Below are 18,133 nucleotides of genomic sequence, written 5' to 3'. Positions count from 1 at the left end.
GTCAAGCTGATTCTCCCTCAGATCATCCTTGAAAAAAAAGGGAATTCATAAATAATCCAGTTGCGTCATTTGTTACCAGTGAGGCGTGACATTGCGGGAGCGGTGCTCCCCGCAGACGCCGGCACCCCAACCTCCTCCCCTTGGGTTGCCTTCCCACTGATCCCAGCCTCCTGCCAACGCCTTTGCAGGATAACAGCACGGTTCCGCTAGAAAACCGTGAAAATGAGAGGAAGTCCACTGAACAACGGTGAGGGTGTTTTATTTCCAGCCCCTGCGGCAGCTCAGGATTAAGTGGATTTTCATTGTTCTTTCTCTACCGCGGTTTGGACACGAAGTCAGTGTAAAAGCGCCCAGGGTTTTATTTGCTGCCACCCCCCCATCCGCGAGGCTGGTATTCTCCTGTTAGCCGCCTGCTCTAAATATGGCCATGGCCAGTGTGTCAATAATCCCCCTCTTTAGGGGACCTGCAAACACTAGTGTTGGGACATTCTTGCTGTTCAGATGTCTGGCTGACGTCTGATGCTTAAAATGGAGCATGCTTTCATCCCTTCGTGCATTGTCGTAAGCCCCCGATGATTACTCTTAAAAGGGTGCCTCCGCTATGCAGGGAAACAGTTGCTGACAAACGAGACACAGCTTCCTTGCTTCAGCCTTCTTGAATGCCTAGTCACTCGAGCTTTGTACCGGCCTGACCAAGCGGGACCATGTCTACCTTTGGCTACAGAAGAGAGCTCAGTAAATATGAAGACATTGATGAAGATGAACTCCTCGCTTCTCTCACTGAAGAGGAGCTGAAGGAGCTGGAGCGGGAGCTGGAGGACATAGAGCCTGACCGTAACCTTCCGGTGGGACAACGGCAGAAGAGCCTGACGGAGAAAACACCGACAGGGACTTTCAGCCGGGAAGCGCTGATGGCCTATTGGGAGAGGGAGACCAGGAAACTCTTAGAAAAAGAGAGACTGGGTGCGTGCGAAAAGGTGAGACGCTGAGGCATTTGCTATTTCCTAGAAATATTTGGGCTTGTTCTTTCCTGGCATATTCTTCTCACTGTTCTCAGTTTCTTTCTGTCTCTTGCAGCATTTTTAAGAACATTGTTAGCCGTACTTTCGTGTCTGCTAAAGCGCTGCTCAGGGAGGTTTTGCTCTCTCTCTGGACGTACCCTAAAAGCTCAGTTGAGAACAGAAGAAAATGCCATTAAACCTATTGTTAGTGATTAAAATAGGAATACATTTTAAAGGGCATGTTAGAAATTATTGCCAGGCTCTGATGTGGACTTTGGGGTAACTTTTGATTTTGTTGAAAAGCTAGAAAATTGACTTTTCCTTAAAAAAAAAAAAAAAAGGCAGTATTGACTGCTGAGAAGCATATCAGGAAGATAATTTTGAATATGTGTTATGCCAGAAGCTGATGAAGCTGCTGCCAGGCTTCATGCTTGCTGCAAGGAAGCTGCATTGCAGTCAGCAGCGTCTGTCACTTTGTTCCCGCTAAGGATCCCTGGCACGGGTCAGGAGTCTTCTGGCAACTGTTGTCCGAGGGTAGCTCTAATTTATTTAAAAAAGCAGCCTGGGGTAGAGTGATTAGCCAAACCATTTATCTGTATTCCCCAAAAAAAGCAAACAATAGAGCTTATTGGGCAATTCATCCCCCAGAATAAAAATTCTAACAGTAAAAGCTGGTCCCTGAACTGCAGATGAACAGCAGGGCTGGGCAGGACTGAAGGGCTCCGTCCCAGCCAGCGGTGAGCACCCTCGGTCTAAGCTGATGGCCATGTTGGCATCTCCCAGACCCTTGCTAAAACACTTTGTGAGACTGAGGTCTTTCAAAAAAGCAGCTTCTGTTTTCACATTGGCTGGGGATGTGAGGAGCTTTTTGATTTTTTAAGCACTGCTTCCTACTAAGCTCTGACTTCTTAAAAGGACAAGTTTTCCCACATGTAAGCAGGAAATAATGCAAAAAAAATATAAAGACAGCAGAACTGGACTAGAACTTCTGACAGTCTTTATTCAGGAGCTCATTTCATTTGCAAGGCAGTTATTGCAGTTTGTATATTAGATAAAGTAATCTCTTTAAGAAAAATCACCTGGATTAAATTAGCCTGCAGTAATAATATCCAGGATTTCTTTGCACTTGAGTGTTCTCTCCTGCTTGTGAATGGTGGTGTAATGTCTTTGCAGGCAAGTGCAGTAGCTGTCATCAGACCATTAGTATCAGCTTGCAGACGCTGACTTCACTCCCTGTTTGTCAAGTCCTAGGGAGGCTATGGCAAGATTAATGTTTATTTCCAGCTGAGCCTGGAACTCAAAACCTGGGCAGTTCCAAAAAACCTTCGGAACAGGTCTGGTTTGGTGTCTTATATAATGGCAGGGTTTTTTTTTTTTCTTTTTCCATGCCTATACAGCATTAATAATGGGTACTGGCTAAAGCTCAAAGTGGTAGCAAAAGCCTCTATGGTTTCTGATCTGAGAAGAAACATGCTAAATGCATCCGTAAACATGAAACTGTTGACACACTGATGTAGAGGGCACAAAGACTCTCCGCTGAAGGCAGTGAGAAAGCTCCTTCTCAGTTTCTTGAAAGCAATTTACTTCTTGCCCTCAAGTGTCTGAAAGTTAGACGACTTATCTGAGATGGTTATTTGTGCTCCTTCTATAGTTAGTGGGGAGAGATCAGCCCCTCCAAAAGGCTGGTATAGCCTGCAGATAGCCTTTTAGGGTGAAGCCCTCCAGAGATATTTACCTCTCTGCATTGACTACCTTAGTCCTAACTTTTCATTGAGTTACTGCGACGAAGTGAGATGAAGCCCTGCAGGCTGCCTGCAGCAGTTCTGTACTGAAATGCTGTCACAACAACAGAGCATGCCTCCAGGAATCTGTGAAGAGTACCCAATTTCAAAATTATCACGCAGATTGTTGTGATGGCAAATGATGTATGTGACAGGAAACTGAATTTCTCCTTTAACCCTAGAAATATCACTAAAAAAAAAAATTCAAGATTTTTTTTTTAATTAATCTAGTGTCATCAAGCCATTTATTAGCAGTCCATATAGAGACACCAACTTCTGCTCATCAGCAGCTGTGTTGAAGGCTATAGCATATGTTCCTGGATAGATAAAAGCGTAGACATGAAGATGGACTCCTGGATACCTGGTGCTGTCAGCTTTTAAAAGTCTGCATGTGTATGTAGAAGCTACAGATATAAATCTTAGTCCCATAACAAACCTGTCTTAAACACAGCCCTATTTCTGTAAGTAGCATAGTGTCTCTCAGTCTATGAGCCTCCCTGCACATGATCCACAGGAGAAGCAAGGGGCTGGACCCTGCAGACCTTCCATGTGCAGGGCAATGGGGCCGGACCCTGCAAGCCCTCCAGGCGCTGCGTGCTCAGGAACGACAGGCTGGAACAGCTTGATGTCCTGTTTCATTGGAGTCACACTTCAGCAAAGATTACAATTGCCGTCAGTTTTGCATGTGTCTTGACACAGAAATCTGCTTAAGATTGTGAAACAGTACTGTGCAATCTGGCATTACTATTATTTTAACCTTTCCCAGCATTTTTAGAGCCAGATACTTAAGCAAAGCTAAAACTGCACAAGTTTTCTAAAAATAGGCTGTCACATTATCACACTTTTGTTTTCCAGAAGCACAAACCAGAATTGCTGTGTCTCCACAGAGTGTACTCACGTTGTAAAATACCCTCTCGTGTTTTACAAAGACTGAAATATGAATGTTGCTAAAATAGTGCATTCAGAACAACTGTATTTCATCCAAACTTTCATAAACCACCAGTTTCATGCTGCCATAACTGCTGAGGGCACCAGGCAGAGCATTGAGAAGCAGAGCCAAATCTGCCATTTTGCCCACCAAAGATGCTAAAATAACCTTGGGGTTTAGAAAAACAGTCAGTTTACTCTGTAGGCAATGAGTTACAGCGAGTTACAGTATGGCAGCTGACTGTGAGCACAGTCTCGGCAAACATTTGGGGATTATTGACATGTAATTACTTGTTATCTGTGGGAATGCCTCTGAATCTTTTCTTCACAAATAGCTTCTAGGTGTGTAGAGCCCATACAGTGCATCCAGACTCTTTCTGACGTGACTCCTGTAATACTATATTATTTTTCATGGCGATATGCATGTTTACATGTGCAAATACTGTTTGTATTCTAAATCATGGCAGTCTTTAGCCTTTTTAGATGTACTAACATATGCAAGAGAGTCCAAGCACTGGCACAGATGTCTAATCCTTGTGAAATCAATAAACTTGCTGCCCGTAGATCATGTCCGTTCTGAAATTGCGGTCTTGTGTTTCTGCTGGCACGGACCCAAATAACATCCCCTTGTGGAGATGCCAACACATAGAAAGCACGCAGCATGTCCATGTTGCAATAAGTTGTATCAAATTTTCTCTTGACAGAAATCATTGACATCGGTAAAACTATTCCAATTTATGTGAGGTGTTTGTCTTCTAAAGAATGTTAAAGAAATACTGTTAAAAAGGTGTGAGGTGCTGTAACATTTTCTACTCTCCTGTCTCTGTTTCTGGGGATTTATTTTTAGCTTTCAATATTAACTTATATAGTTGCAAGGTAATTGGTTTTGTGCAAAAAGGCAGTTGGTACATTGCTGCAATCGTGTTAACACCCACACCTATGTTCCTGTTCAGGACTCTGAGCAAGAAGAAGACAATTCAGAAGATATTCAAGAAGAATATTTCACAGAAAGCAATAGTGAAGTGTCTGAGGAGGCATATACTGAAGAGGATGATGATGAAGAAGATGAGGAGGAAGATGAAGATGGTAGTGATGATGAGGAGGAGGAAAAGCAAAATGCTGCAGCTGGTGAAAGACCAGAGGATAGCAGGAGTTCTGACCACATCAGACGCAAAAAGTGTAACAGCGCAGAGAACAATGAAAACTTACTCAACGGCCATGATGGAAAAGACACCGATAATCTGAGTTCAAAAAGCAGTGCCATCCACCCTTGTGGAAATCCAACAGTTATTGAGGATGCTTTGGAAAAAGTTAGGAGCAATGACCCTGACACCACAGAGGTCAATCTGAACAACATTGAAAACATCACCTCACAGATGCTTATACAATTTTCTCAAGCCCTGAGGGACAACACAGTGGTTAAGTCATTCAGCTTGGCTAACACACATGCTGACGACAACGTTGCTATAGCTATTGCTGGCATGTTAAAGGTAAATCAGCATGTAACTAGTCTGAATATTGAGTCAAATTTTATCACAGGCAAAGGAGTGCTGGCCATCATGAGGGCTTTGCAGAACAACAAGGTTCTAACAGAGCTGCGGTTCCACAATCAAAGGCACATCATGGGCAGCCAGGTGGAAATGGACATAGTTAAACTGTTGAAAGAGAACACCACTCTGGTCAAGCTTGGATACCACTTTGACCTTGCTGGCCCAAGAATGAGCATGACGAGTATCCTGACAAGAAATATGGATAAACAAAGGCAAAAGCGTATGCAGGAGCAGCGGCAACAAGAGTCCGGTTGTGATGGAGCCATCAATCCAAAGACCAAAGTCTTGCAGAAGGGGACTCCTCGGTCCTCGCCTTATGTGTCACCTAAGAGCTCACCTTGGTCCTCTCCAAAGCTCCCTAAGAAAGCACCACCAGTGAAAAGTCAGCCTCCAGCTCCTACACCCCCACCTCCCCCTCCACCTCCACCACCTCCTCCTCCTCCTCCCCCGGTTATTCCAGAGAAGAAGGCACCAACCAGGAATATAGCTGAAGTCATCAAAGAGCAAGAAAGCTCAAAAAAAGCTTTGCAGAATGGACAGAAAAAGAAAAAAGGCAAAAAAAGCAAAAAACATGAGAACAGCATATTGAAAGAAATCAAAGATTCTCTAAAATCAGTCTCGGACAGAAAATCAGAGGAAGGTTCACGACCCTCTACCCGTCCCTCCACCCCACAAAGATCTCTCCATGACAACCTTATGGAAGCAATTCGGGCAAGCAGCATAAAGCAATTGAGAAGGGTAAGTGAGAGGTTGTATTTCGTTAACTGTGGCTCAGATATAGCACAAGCTCAACTAATTTTAGTGTATATATATTTAATAAAAAATCATTCTTAGGAATGTGAGCATAAGAAAACATTTGGGGGAGGCTTTCCTCTGATTAGGCTTTTTTTTTGCAGCACAGTCATTTCTATTCAGCTATGATTTTTGACAGAAAGTGGGGAGCTTTCCCAGGCTCAGGCTTGTTACAGGAGATGTTGAGTAGCGCAGGGATCTTGGGAGTGTGTCTGCTGCTCCAGCAGGAATTTTGCCATCCAGACCGTACAGCAAATGTAATGAGCACCCTTCCCACCCCACCCTCCCCTTTTGTAGGTGGAGGTACCAGAAGCCCTTCGGTGAAAGCCTGGACAACAGAAGAAGCAAAGCGCTGCGGTGAGCAAGGAGAGGCTGCTCGTCCATTCACTGGTGGTAAAATAGACTGTCTAGCAAGCTGCTTCCAAATACACTCTTAGATTCAAACCATTTCTCTTTTACTTTAAAGAAACAAAGCCGCTAAATACGAAATGAAACAATGCTTTAAGGATACATTTGCCTTGTAATCTGTAAATATGGAAATAATTTTCTTTTTTATTTAATGAGATTTCTATTGAGAAATTGCTGCTTATTTAGATATTCTTTTCAATATCTGATTGCACATCACTGGACAAGTTCTTCACACTGAGATGTAACAGTTTACCAACCTCTGGTTTCTTCTTTTTTTTTCTTTCTTTTTTCCATGAATTTACAATAAATGTGGTTTGAAGCTTTCAAGCAGACACATAGTTCTCAATTTCTGTGAGTGAAAACCTACCAGATGTTTGCATCAAGTTCATGAGCGTTAGGGAAGTCTCCTGTGAGAGACCTGAGATCTTTCTCAGCTGCACTCATCAAGCCTGCTTGGAGGATAGTACCTGAGCCCATACGTTAGTGCAGTTTCATACTGACAGGGGAAAAATTATTTCATACAGAAAAATTAAACTGTGGGCTTTATCAGCTCACTGGTGTTGCATACCAGGTCCTAAACCTTGGGGAAGTGAGTGATAAATAGAACTGCAGTTCTTGTTGAGTTAAAGGTTAAAAATTAATGTGGATTTTTTAAGGATGCAGCAGGATTATTCAACTGAGATCCATTCAGTACAAGTGCACACAGCTGTATCTGGGCAGAAATAACCCTAGTGCAGACAGCAGGCAGAGGAACTTGAAGACCAGTCTAACATTCAGGTGGAAAAAGATTTTCATATGGTATCAACTGAACAACAAGCAGGGTGTGAACTGTCAGTGTGATCTGGTGGAAGCAGAGCCAACATCATCTGGAGATGCATGGCTGGAGGTATCACATCACAGACGATGGCACGGATAGCCCTGCTTTGTGTGGTACCAGACATCTCGCGCTCTCAGATCAGCTGTGCTTCAGCTAGTGTGAAGGGAGCGATAACATGAAGAAAACTGAGCAGTGGCCAAAATGTTGAAAGGCAAGAGGAGGTGTATGTTTAGAAGCACCACTAAGTATTAATTAGCTTGCTCTTTTACATAAAGCCACACCAAAGAGAAGTAATTACTTAAGGTTACCCAACATCGCAGTAGTACTGGAAAAATACAGGTAAGCTTGTATCTAGAGACATTAATGAGACAGATTTCCCCAGAAAGAGGAACAAATTACTGGAGGGAAATGAAGCATGATGGAGGGGGAATCCATTAGTGAACTGTCAGGAATGTTGTGTCAAGAAAACAGTGAAGATACCTTTTTTGCTTTTGCATTTATTGTCTAGAACCTACCAAAAGCAATTTATAACTAACAGAAACACTTTCCAACATTTTTCCTCTTGCCTCAGGATCACAACAACTTATGAATATTTCTAGACCCAGTATCCCAAGAAATATGGTACGTACAGTTAGTCTTTAGTTGCCTTTATAGGCTCCCATGGCATAAAAATCAACGTAGGTCAGACTCTCACCACCAAATGGAAGCTGGAGCTTGGGATCTTCTGAGGATGGAAGCAATGCTGGAATGTAGACCACAGTCAGGAGGAGACCTGCGAACCCAGACTTTGTCCCCTTTGTGAAGGATGAGAAACAGCAACGTGTTTAATCAAACGCCAGAAGCAGCTAAGCAGTTGCAAGGGAGAGCAAAAGATAGGTAGGGAACTCAGGGAAAGCAGGGATTTGGAGGAAGACAAGAAAATATTTAAAACAACTGAAACAAAACCTTTAAGGAAAGAAGGAGAGTGAGAAGTGAGGAAACTTTCTGTACTGGAGGTGAAAACTGATATAGAAAAAGAAGATGATGTAGACGAAAATGAATACTGAAAAGTGGCAGATGAGAAGAGAGAACGTGGAAGAAGAAGAAAACCTAGACAAAGGAATAAAAGGAAGGTAAGAGTCATCTCTCAGGTCAGTAGGAGCTGCTGGAGTTACCCTTTTGCAGAAGGGGAAGGCGATGGGTGCAGCCCTTGCAGAAGGGGAAGGCGATGGGTGCAGCCCTTGCGAGGGCTGATGGTGGTTGTTGACAAGTGGCTCATCGATCCTCTCTGGGGCTGCGGCCCACTCTGACGATGGAGATTAGTACGTCAGTATGTCAACTAAAATGTAAAGTCACAGAAGGAGAGGCCATGGGTGGTTATTTAGGGTCCCTCCAGCACACTCCCTCACGAAGCGTCAGTCCTCCACCTTAGCCAAAGTCTAATCTGGGTAATTACCTTCTGCCTACATAAATTTTGCAGCCATTTCACTGGAAGGCATTTCCAAGCCTGTCTCCTGTTTGCAGAGTTGCGAGGCAGAGCCCTTGAGAGCACCTTGTAACCAGCTGATGCTCTGCTGAAGAGAAGAGCAGCCCCCCTTCCCTCTGCGGGTGAGTGTCAGCCCTGCTGCCAATGGCGCTGAGCTCCCTCCGAGATGCTTCCAAGGAGCAATCTGCTTTATTTTCAAACAGGCAAGCGAGCACTGTATGACAAGCATATGAATACTCCCTGGGAGGTACTGTGCTGCCTTCCTGGACTGGGAGGGGGTTCAGCAGGAGCCAGATGGTGCCAAGCTGTATTCCTGCTGAGTTCATGCTGCCCTGGGGAAAAAAACACCCCTGCCCCTGGGCATATCCCCTCTAAGGTCCTGCCTGTAAGCTCAGTTCACTTTCCATACTCTTCCTTTGGGTCACAGAGAGGCAAATCATCTCCTTTGAAGGCCTGACTGCCTCTTGTTTGACCTGTAAGGAAGGTGGCCCCTGGGTCAGCTCCTGCACATCCAGTGCTGGATGCGGCATCTGGATGAGGGAGCCCCGGGATCCAGGCGTGCTCCTCGCTTGGAGTCGTAGGGCTCCCCGCAGCGGGTGGCCGTCCACTTTCTGTCAAAGACCAGTCAGGGAAACAAACACACCAAAGTCTGTCAACATGGATTGCTCAGCAATAAAAGAGCTGCGAAGGATAACCAAGTGCTTGCTGTCACTGAAGTGGTAAAAGGACAGGAGAGGACAATGGGTTATAACGTCTTTAGGAACAATCTCTGTGTCCTTAGAACATTATTTATCTCCTTGTGAGTTGCAAAAATGATCAGCCCATTGAAAAGCAGATGTACTGTGGTTTCCCAAGGAAGAAAAAAAAAAAGCAAAACCTGCCTCCTCTCTTTACACTGAGACAGATCTCTCACATGAATGTCCCCCCAGACTTGGGCTGAGGTGTGGGAGGGGAGGGCTGGGTGCTGGGCAGACCACACAAGCATCACACTTGTGATTGAGACTGACACGAGGTCCTCCCGTGTGCTACTGCAGTGCGGCCGCTGCGGTGATCTGACACCCAGCTACACTGGGCGACGGCTGCAGCCCTGCGTGGTGGTCGTAGGCTGTGCCACCCTGCAAAGCCCCACGCTCCGGATAGTCTGACAAGAGGGCACTGCCTCCACTGTAGGATGCTTTGGCCCTTGCCCAAGTCATGTAGCCTTGTGAGCATCCATGCCGTGTAACATGGTGCGTAAGAGCCGACCTACTGAAGCACTAGAAATATCAGAGCTTGGCTGTCACCTGTAATTCCAGTATTTGGCCCCTTAGTTTGTGCTTCATCACCTAAGGAAGTGTCTGAGCTTGTAGAAAGAATAGAAGCTTGTAGAAGTTCAAGAGATATCATTTCCACATCTTCTGAAAGTTTCCTGCCTCCTGTCGAGTCCTCCACTGGAAGTGCTGGACAGTGGCCCATGTTGCTCTGCAGCTGGGGAATTTGGCTGGAGGTAATGATGCTGGTCCAGCAGCCTTCTCCATCTGTCTTCCCCAGACCTGCTGAGGTACTTCCTTCCCACCAAACAGGGCAGGTCGCCAATGAGGCTCCTTCCAGGCAAAACCATGTCCATTTTGGGGGGCCAAGTCTGTGCTGGACGCAGCGGGGAAGCCAGAGGAGCTGCTGCAGCATGGTCCCAGCGTGGTGTGGTGGAAGGATGGATGTCCCAGGGCCTGGGAGGCTGTGAGGAAGAGGGGAGCAGGGGGTTATGGCCAAGCCCTCTCCCTTGCCCTCATGCTAGCACAACATAGGTGCAGCACAGAAGAGAAGCACTGAGTGTTTGAGATTTCCACTCCACCACTCCTATGGTTTCCTCAGAAGTTCATCAGATATATGAAAGTAACGTTTAAGACAGAGCAGCTCCACAGCCAAAATAGAGAGGACTTGTCTGTAGGTTGTTTAGAGAGTAACAAGTTAAAGTGGAGGGGGGGTACCTGCAGGCCCTGGATGTAAGGGGAGATGTAGCTCCAAGAATGACTTGTGGGTGCAGGCCCAAGCAAACAGCGTCTGTACAATTCTGGTGACTAACAGCCAGGAAAAAATGTTTTGAATTTGAAGAGGGGCAGAAAATGGCTAGGATAACTGGGGAACTGGAGAGGCTGCCCTGTGAGAGGGATGAGAACAGGTGGTGGGATCAGTTTATCCAAACAAAGGCTCAAAAGGATTTTAGCTCATGTCTGTAAGTACTGCAAAGGGGAAGGAGCTACAGGGCCTAGCCTTTTCTAGCAGTAGAAAAGAAAAGGGATAGAAACTGTGCATGACTGCCTTTGGATCAGAAATTAGAAGACACTACCTAACTCTTAGAATAAGAAGGTTCTTGGAACATTGTTCCCATTATAAAAAGGAATGGGCAAATTCACCAACTTACTGTTAAAAGGATGCAAGAAGCTTCTGAGAAGGCTGGTACGGTATGGTGCTTTCAGGAGCAGAAGCCTGAAACTGATAACACAGGAGCTCCTGCCATTTTTGTTCTAATCCTCTTACATGTGATATCTCCACAGGATCTGCAAGCCAAAATAGTATTGAAAGTTGTAAAAATCTCCTACAATTTGCAGTAAGATGCTTTCTTTTCAAATCCATGCAAGTCAGACGTAACTTCAGAAACAGACTCTCACAGGGAAGCTGAAGTATTCTGCTAGGTGCTGGATTAATACCATCTACACTTGATACCAACAGGAGCCAAATACTTTAAAGAGGGAGCAGAATTTGCTTCACATATTGATAAGCCCAGTACCTGCAATGTCTTGGTCTGACAGATGTCCATTTCCAAAACCCTGCACTTAAGACGGAATTGATTTTTAGATTCCTTCCTGAAAATTTACAACTAAAGTTTCTTTTGACTTGCCAGTTCAATGACTTCATTGTGAATGTTATGTTCTTAAATGGGATGGTGATAATGGTGCCTTACACTCTAGGAGAAAACTGCAACTGAGAGACAAAGACTTGCTCAGAGATTAAATTGTGTGCCTGTGTCACTGAGCAGATGCTCTTTAGAAGCACCTGGTGATTTGGAGTCGCTGCTTTTATATAAGCAGCATGAGGTATTTTTCTTTTCAGACGTGCAAAATGTCAGCCCACTGACAGGGTTTCAAGTTGGGCACTAGTAAATTAAGTTTCTGAACTGGACTGTGATTTTTGCAATATTTTGGTCATTTTATTTTATCAGATAATTATCTTGTTTTTGGAAGTACAGAGGACTCATGTTTAATAGCTGCTACCCAGAAAAGACCTTCATCATCTGAGGGGAGACCTCTCAGCATCCCAGCTCTCAGCTGGGACTTGGGCTTCCCGGTCCTCACCCTTATCCCAGTGGGCTGCCAAGACCCAGAGCCATGAAGAAGGAGGATTACAGGCAAGGGCTGCCATCACAGCTCGGGTAGGCAAAGCAGAGATTTCCCTGTGACAGTTTCCCCGCGGTCCGTGCTGCTCCCCGGCTTGCTCCCCGGCTGCTCCCCGTGCTGTCCTGTGAGGCGAGCGCAGGCCGAAGGTCCATCACAGCTTTGGGTCTGTGCGGTGGAGGCAGCCTTGAGTTGAAATTGGGAGGTGAAAGAGCAAACTGCAGGTAGCGTGCAACAGTTGAGGGGCTTATTTTCTTTTTGTGAAGCTGGTGGAAAAATAAGGCAACCATCACCTGTGGGCTGTGGGGTAGCTGGTGTGTTATCAGACCCAGATGTAACAGTTCCATGTGAAAAGGACGGATCAGTCCAAAAGAAAAATGGAAATATGGAAAAAATTGCCCTTGTTGAAAGTAGGACAACAGCCTGCCTGTCAAGTGTATTTATTTCTGTCTGTAATGTTTTACTTTTTCAGCTTCAAATGAACACAAATTTTTAAAACCCCTTTTTTAATGGCGAAAATGGATTATTTTCTACAGAACTCTAACCCAGGAAAAGAGGCTTCTCTTTAAATAATTGCCACAGTAAAAATTCTCAGTGGGTTTCTGGTAAAAGCCAGAACACGCATCCAAGGGCCAAGACTAAGGGTCATGTCCTGGGCTATGCTTCTGCTTTTTGCGTGCTCTCGGGTATACTGCTTAATTTCTTGTCCCTCTAAACTGCCTTGGAGATATCCATACTGATGTGCCTCACGATACTGCAAGGCTGTGTTCACATAGACTCAAATGTGCTCCAAAATCCACAGATATCAAGAGCGACTAGATGCATTATTGTAATTTTTTTATTATTTTATTTTCATTTAAGCTAACAGCATTGTTTTGACGGCTGAATAGCTCAGTGAGTATGATGAATGTCAGTGTATTTCTAAGTGGTAAGAAAAACACAGCCCATGACCCAATACAGGAAATTTTGTAAATTCAGATGAAGCAAGCCACAAGGACGGGAATCCCAAGGTTGAGTTGACCACGCAAGAATGCCATCAAAAGTAAGACATGCCATTTCTGTCATTTAGTCATCTAATAAACAAGCATGTGAGGAATGGAAAGGGCAGTCAAGCAGGCTTACATAGCCTGAGGAGGATAAATTGAGGCTGTTTCCCAGGAGAGGCCTAGGAGACGATTTCACAAGACTAACCAAGTATAACGTTTATCCACCAGACTAATTTTCTTGTGTGGGAGATACCTGAAGTTTCAATTCCATAGGTAAGAAATTTGTCCCTTCTGCAGCCCGTTATGCCCTTCTGGTAAGAGCACTTGGTCAATTTACCCAAAAACGGCTAAATTTTTCCTGGGCTTCTCTTCACAGGGCTCTTTCTGAGAAATGTTTGGAGCTATTCTATTATTCTATAGCTTTATTTTTTATTAACACGCTGATGAATGTTCATGAGGGCTGTCAATGTGCAACAGTTGAAGCAGTGAATTTCACAGGCACCTGAAGGAAGTGTTTATGTGTACACAGACTGGGGTCACGCCTTTCGCTCCATCTCGGCTTACCGCTCTTTAAATTAGCGATGCGTGCACATGTTGCTATGTTTCACAAACAAGTTGGAAGGCAACAGTGCTCATGTTTCGTGTGAGCTTGAACACTTCCGCCGAACATCAGCTCTTCATTCTCCCCTTCACCGAGCTTGCCCTGCCCGCGGCAGGTCCATCTCAACTGTGTAGGGCGGGCAGGTATGGGCAAACTCTGCCCATGTTGGGAGCTGGTGAGACCGGCACCAGTGCCAGTCCACATGTGTGACTGCACAGGCAGTGCTTGGATAGGGCAAATATTCCTGCCTTGAATTCATCCCGGTTTAGCACGCAGGTTTTGGCGCCTCACTAGCCCCTCTTACATGACTTTTGACATCCCATGCCAGACTTATCTTCTGTCTACACGGTCATGAACCAAACTTTTCAATCTCTGCTATGGCTTAGAGTGACCAAAAACAGTCTAAGTGAGATCCAGTCACTCCAAACATCCTGATCGCTGGATTTTAGGTGTAACACCAGTCGGAACAGCTCAAGGACAATTTGGCAGCTCTGGATCAGCACTGCTGTGGTCCTCATTGCCCCCTTCATGCCTGCTTGTCTGTGCATTGCTGCCCTCCCTCTCACACCAAACCTGCTGTCAATCAGTTTGGGGAGGTAAACCAGCACAAAGCCAACCTGGGAAAATAAAAAAAAAGAAAGAAAGAAAAGAAAAATAAAACTAACCTAACAAAAAGGAAGACTGTTCTGCTGGTTGGGTTCCCCAGGCCTCTCACTGCAGGTTCAGTGCTGTGTTGCTGGTGCAGGGGAGGTGGTGGGAACCTCTGTCCAGGAACAGAGGGAGGACAGCATCAGGCATTTCTTCCTGGATCAAATGGCGAAAAAGTTCAGTTCTTCAACAAGCCATGGGATGGAAAACCTCTGTGGGGACATTCAGTTCTCTCACCGGGGTTGGGAGAGCTGAAATAATGAACGTGCAAAGGAGAAAGAAGATTCAAATGTGTCCACCTCATTCCAGGCTTTCTGTCAGCAAGAGACGCTGCCTGCTCTGCCTGGAGGTCGCGGGAGGTCTCCAGGGCTATTGCTAGCATTCAAAAGCAAGTAGTGGGCTTGGGTATGCTATTTCTGACACAGAATATCATACTTTAAAAGCAGCACATCTGATTCAGTTGAAAACCAAGAGGAATGACCTGAAGGCAGGTCAGGAGTTGCGTAAGCTTTTAAGTGAAATTAGGGATTTAGTCTGGAAACGCTGCTGAAGCTGTAGCTCTGCCCTGATCTCCTGCCTCTTACACCAGATATTCTATAATGTTTTAAAATGCAAACACTGAGCAAACCAGAGGTAGAATTTCCTGTACAATCTCAGCATGGCTGCTTGTAAGCCAGACTCCCACTGCAGTACACAGGGGAAAGCTGCATAAAAATATATGAGGAACTAGAATCAAAGAATGATAGAATAGTTTGGGTTGGAAGGGACCTTTAAAGGTCATCTAGTCCAACCCCCACTGCAAGGAGCAGGGACATCTCCAACCAGATCAGGTTGCTCAGAGCCCTGTCCAACCTGGCCATGAATGTTTCCAGGGATGGGGCATCCACCACCTCTCTGGGCAACCTGTTCCAGTGTTCTACCACCCTCATTGTAAAAAAATTTTTCCTGATGTCCAGACTGAATCTGTCTTATTTTAAAACCATTAGCCCTCGTCCTGTCACAACAGGCCCTGCTGAAGAGTTTCTCCCCATCTTTCTTATAATCCCCCTTTAGGTACTGGAAGACCACTATAAGGTCTCCCCGGAGCCTCCTCTTCTCCAGGCTGAACAGCCCCAACTCTCTCAGCCTGTCCTCATAGGAGGGGTGCTCCAGCCCTCTGATCATCTTTGTGGCCCTCCTCTGGACTCGCTCCAACATGTCCATGTCCTTCTTATGTTGGGGGCTCCACAGCTCGATACAGTAGTGCAGGTGGGGTCTCACTAGAGAAAAGTAGAGGAGGAGAATCACCTCCCTTTGCCTGCTGGCCATGCTTCTTTTGATGCAGCTCAGGGTATGGCTGGCTTTCTGGGCTGCATGGGCGCATTGTCAGCTTATGTTTAGCTCCTTGTCCACCAGCACTCCAAGTCCTTCTCCTCAGGACTGCTCTCAATCCATTCTCCACCTAGCCTGTATTTGTGCCTGGGATTGCCACGACCCATGTGCAGGACCTTGCACTTGGCCTTTTTGAACTTCATGAGGTTCTCATGGGCCCACCTCTCCAGCCTGTCAAGGTCCCTCTGGATGGCATCTCTCCGTTCCAGCGTGTCGACTGCATCACACAGCTTGGTAGCATCAGTGAACTTGCTGAGGGTGCACTCTATCCCACTGTCCATGTCACCAACAAAGATGTTAAACAGGGCTGGTCCCAATACCAACCCCTGAGGAACACCACTCCACTCGGACATCAGACTTCTCATGTGAAGGGCTGCCTCACCATCTTGGCCTTCACGCTGCATGGCACCAAGAAAGGTTTAACTATGGTCAGTTTTTCTTTTTTTGTGTCTCTTCCCATTCCTCCAATTATTTTCTCCTGCTGCCCCTTTCCTTCATTTCAGTGTTTTGTATAGAAGAGGCAAACACAGAGGTGCATTTGTCTGTTTTAATAACTCTCTCAGAGACATACTCAGTGTGATCCAAATATTACCAGCTTCAGCTCCGGGTGCTCTCATCAATGTCAGTCCTTTCCCCACACGTCTCTGCGCTGGGCTTCACATTGTCACGACAAAAGACACTCTGCAAACTTTTCTTTCCCCTTTAAACCTTGGGTCATGGGTGATATAAGTACACGAAGTAAGGAAAAGCCAAGCCTAGACCATGAAGACAGCCTGAATCAAAGCTTCAGCTTTTCCTTCTCATTGGCTCTGAACTAGAAAGAAGAATAAGACATTTTTTCTTCTTATGTCTCACTACTGATGAAGAATGTACTTCCTAGCAGACATCTCAGAGGCTTTTAAATTGCTGAATATGTTTCAGGTACAGAGTCCTGTCCCAGTGGTTGGAAACGTGATAAATTAGATGTTTCTCTGGTGGATAAAGAAAGATAAAACTGAAATTTCCACTATGAATCTAAATAAATGTTCTTCAGTATTAATTTCTCTAAAGCAAAAAATTCACAAAGCATTTTTAATATAGATTTGCTGCTTTTTTATATTCTGAAAAATCTCTTTTACAGATTTTATTGGAAAGCAGCTACATAATCACCTGCACCACACAAAATATCCAATTGCAGCTCAGAGGAGAAAGTAAGCTTGTTCTGGTATTAAAAATCCTCCATCAGAAGAATTTGATAAATATAACGCAGCATGCAGATTCAGCCTGATTTTTATTTTAAATGCCTTCTGCAGTACCGTAGGGGTATGTCCTTTCTGCAGCTCCAGCCTCTGCTCAGCCAAACAACTACCCTCGTTACAAAGGCCAAATGTTTTGCCAGATTGCAAGAATTGCCAAAACCGTAATATGAACTTGTGGACCTCCTGACATATTCTCATAGAGACTGATGTCTTTCTGTGTAATGTGGCACTGCCTGAGATAGCCTAACAAATCCCTTCTCAAGCCTGTAATTCCAGTCGTTGTTTCTGCTCCATGAATTCTGCCAAATGCTCACACGTCCCGGAGAGAGGTCTGAGGGCTTTGATTGTACATAACGTACAGATCGCTTCGGGTGACCCCGTCTGCAATCTCATCAATTGATCAGATAATTCTGCAAAAGCCTGGGTGAAATGCACCTTCCCCATTCACAACTCGAGCAGTAACATTTCATTGCCTGAACCCTTCACAGAACTTCTTATGGTCTGATCTGGTTCGTGTTAGGAAAACTCTCAGAGGTCCCAGACAAAACACGTGTGCGGAGACTGGCCAATATTTACACTGAATGAAAAACTTTGGGGTTAGTACCTCTATGAGCTTCTGTTCAGCAAGACCTTAAGAAGTTGTGTTAGGCAGATACATTTTGCCAGTTTCAGTCAAATCAGCAACACAAGAGACAAAAGTTTTTGTTTCTTTTTTCTGTCTTTAATGCTGCAAAACAGATGATGCTACATTAGAACCCAATTGTCTTCATCGTAATAACACAGGAGGTCAGATGTAAAGAGCTACATTTGCCCTTGTGTTTCTTGGAAGACCTCTAAGTTGACAGTGCAGCTGTTCAATGAGAATTATGCAGAAAGATCAAAATCCTAGTTGGAATTTTAAAATATACAGCAAGTCCAACAGTTTTACTTGAGCATGGATCACATTGTTCAGCTGAAATAGCTGACACATTTTTACCTTGTGGCTGCAGTATTTATCATGTGCAAATAGTTAATTAAGAAATTTAATAGAGGAAAGTAAATAAATCTGATTTCAGCTGCATCTGGTCACCATTCCTCCTCATGTCCCGTGATGATCCGAGGCTGGGGGATATAAAGTGTGACTGTCATCCCGCAGCAAAAATATTATCACACACTTCAAAGCTACTGGCTAGCTTTC

At 45.0% G+C, this 18,133-nt stretch overlaps 1 protein-coding gene across 1 annotated transcript; it reads left to right on the top strand.

Moving 5' to 3' along the window:
- Positions 1 to 616: 616 nt before the first annotated feature.
- LMOD2 (leiomodin 2) lies at positions 617 to 6,791 on the top strand. Its single transcript, XM_010124353.2, has 3 exons — positions 617 to 977; positions 4,663 to 5,997; positions 6,349 to 6,791. The coding sequence occupies exons 1-3, from the start codon at positions 705 to 707 to the stop codon at positions 6,373 to 6,375; spliced, it is 1,635 nt and encodes a 544-aa protein (XP_010122655.2). The 5' UTR covers positions 617 to 704; the 3' UTR covers positions 6,376 to 6,791.
- Positions 6,792 to 18,133: the final 11,342 nt, after the last annotated feature.

The sequence above is a fragment of the Chlamydotis macqueenii genome, chromosome 1 (genome assembly GCF_036417535.1).
Source record: "Chlamydotis macqueenii isolate bChlMac1 chromosome 1, bChlMac1.mat, whole genome shotgun sequence".
Taxonomy (NCBI): Eukaryota; Metazoa; Chordata; class Aves; order Otidiformes; family Otididae; genus Chlamydotis; species Chlamydotis macqueenii.
Note: the sequence above shows the minus strand (reverse complement) of the source record. Positions and strands in the feature narration are given on the sequence as shown.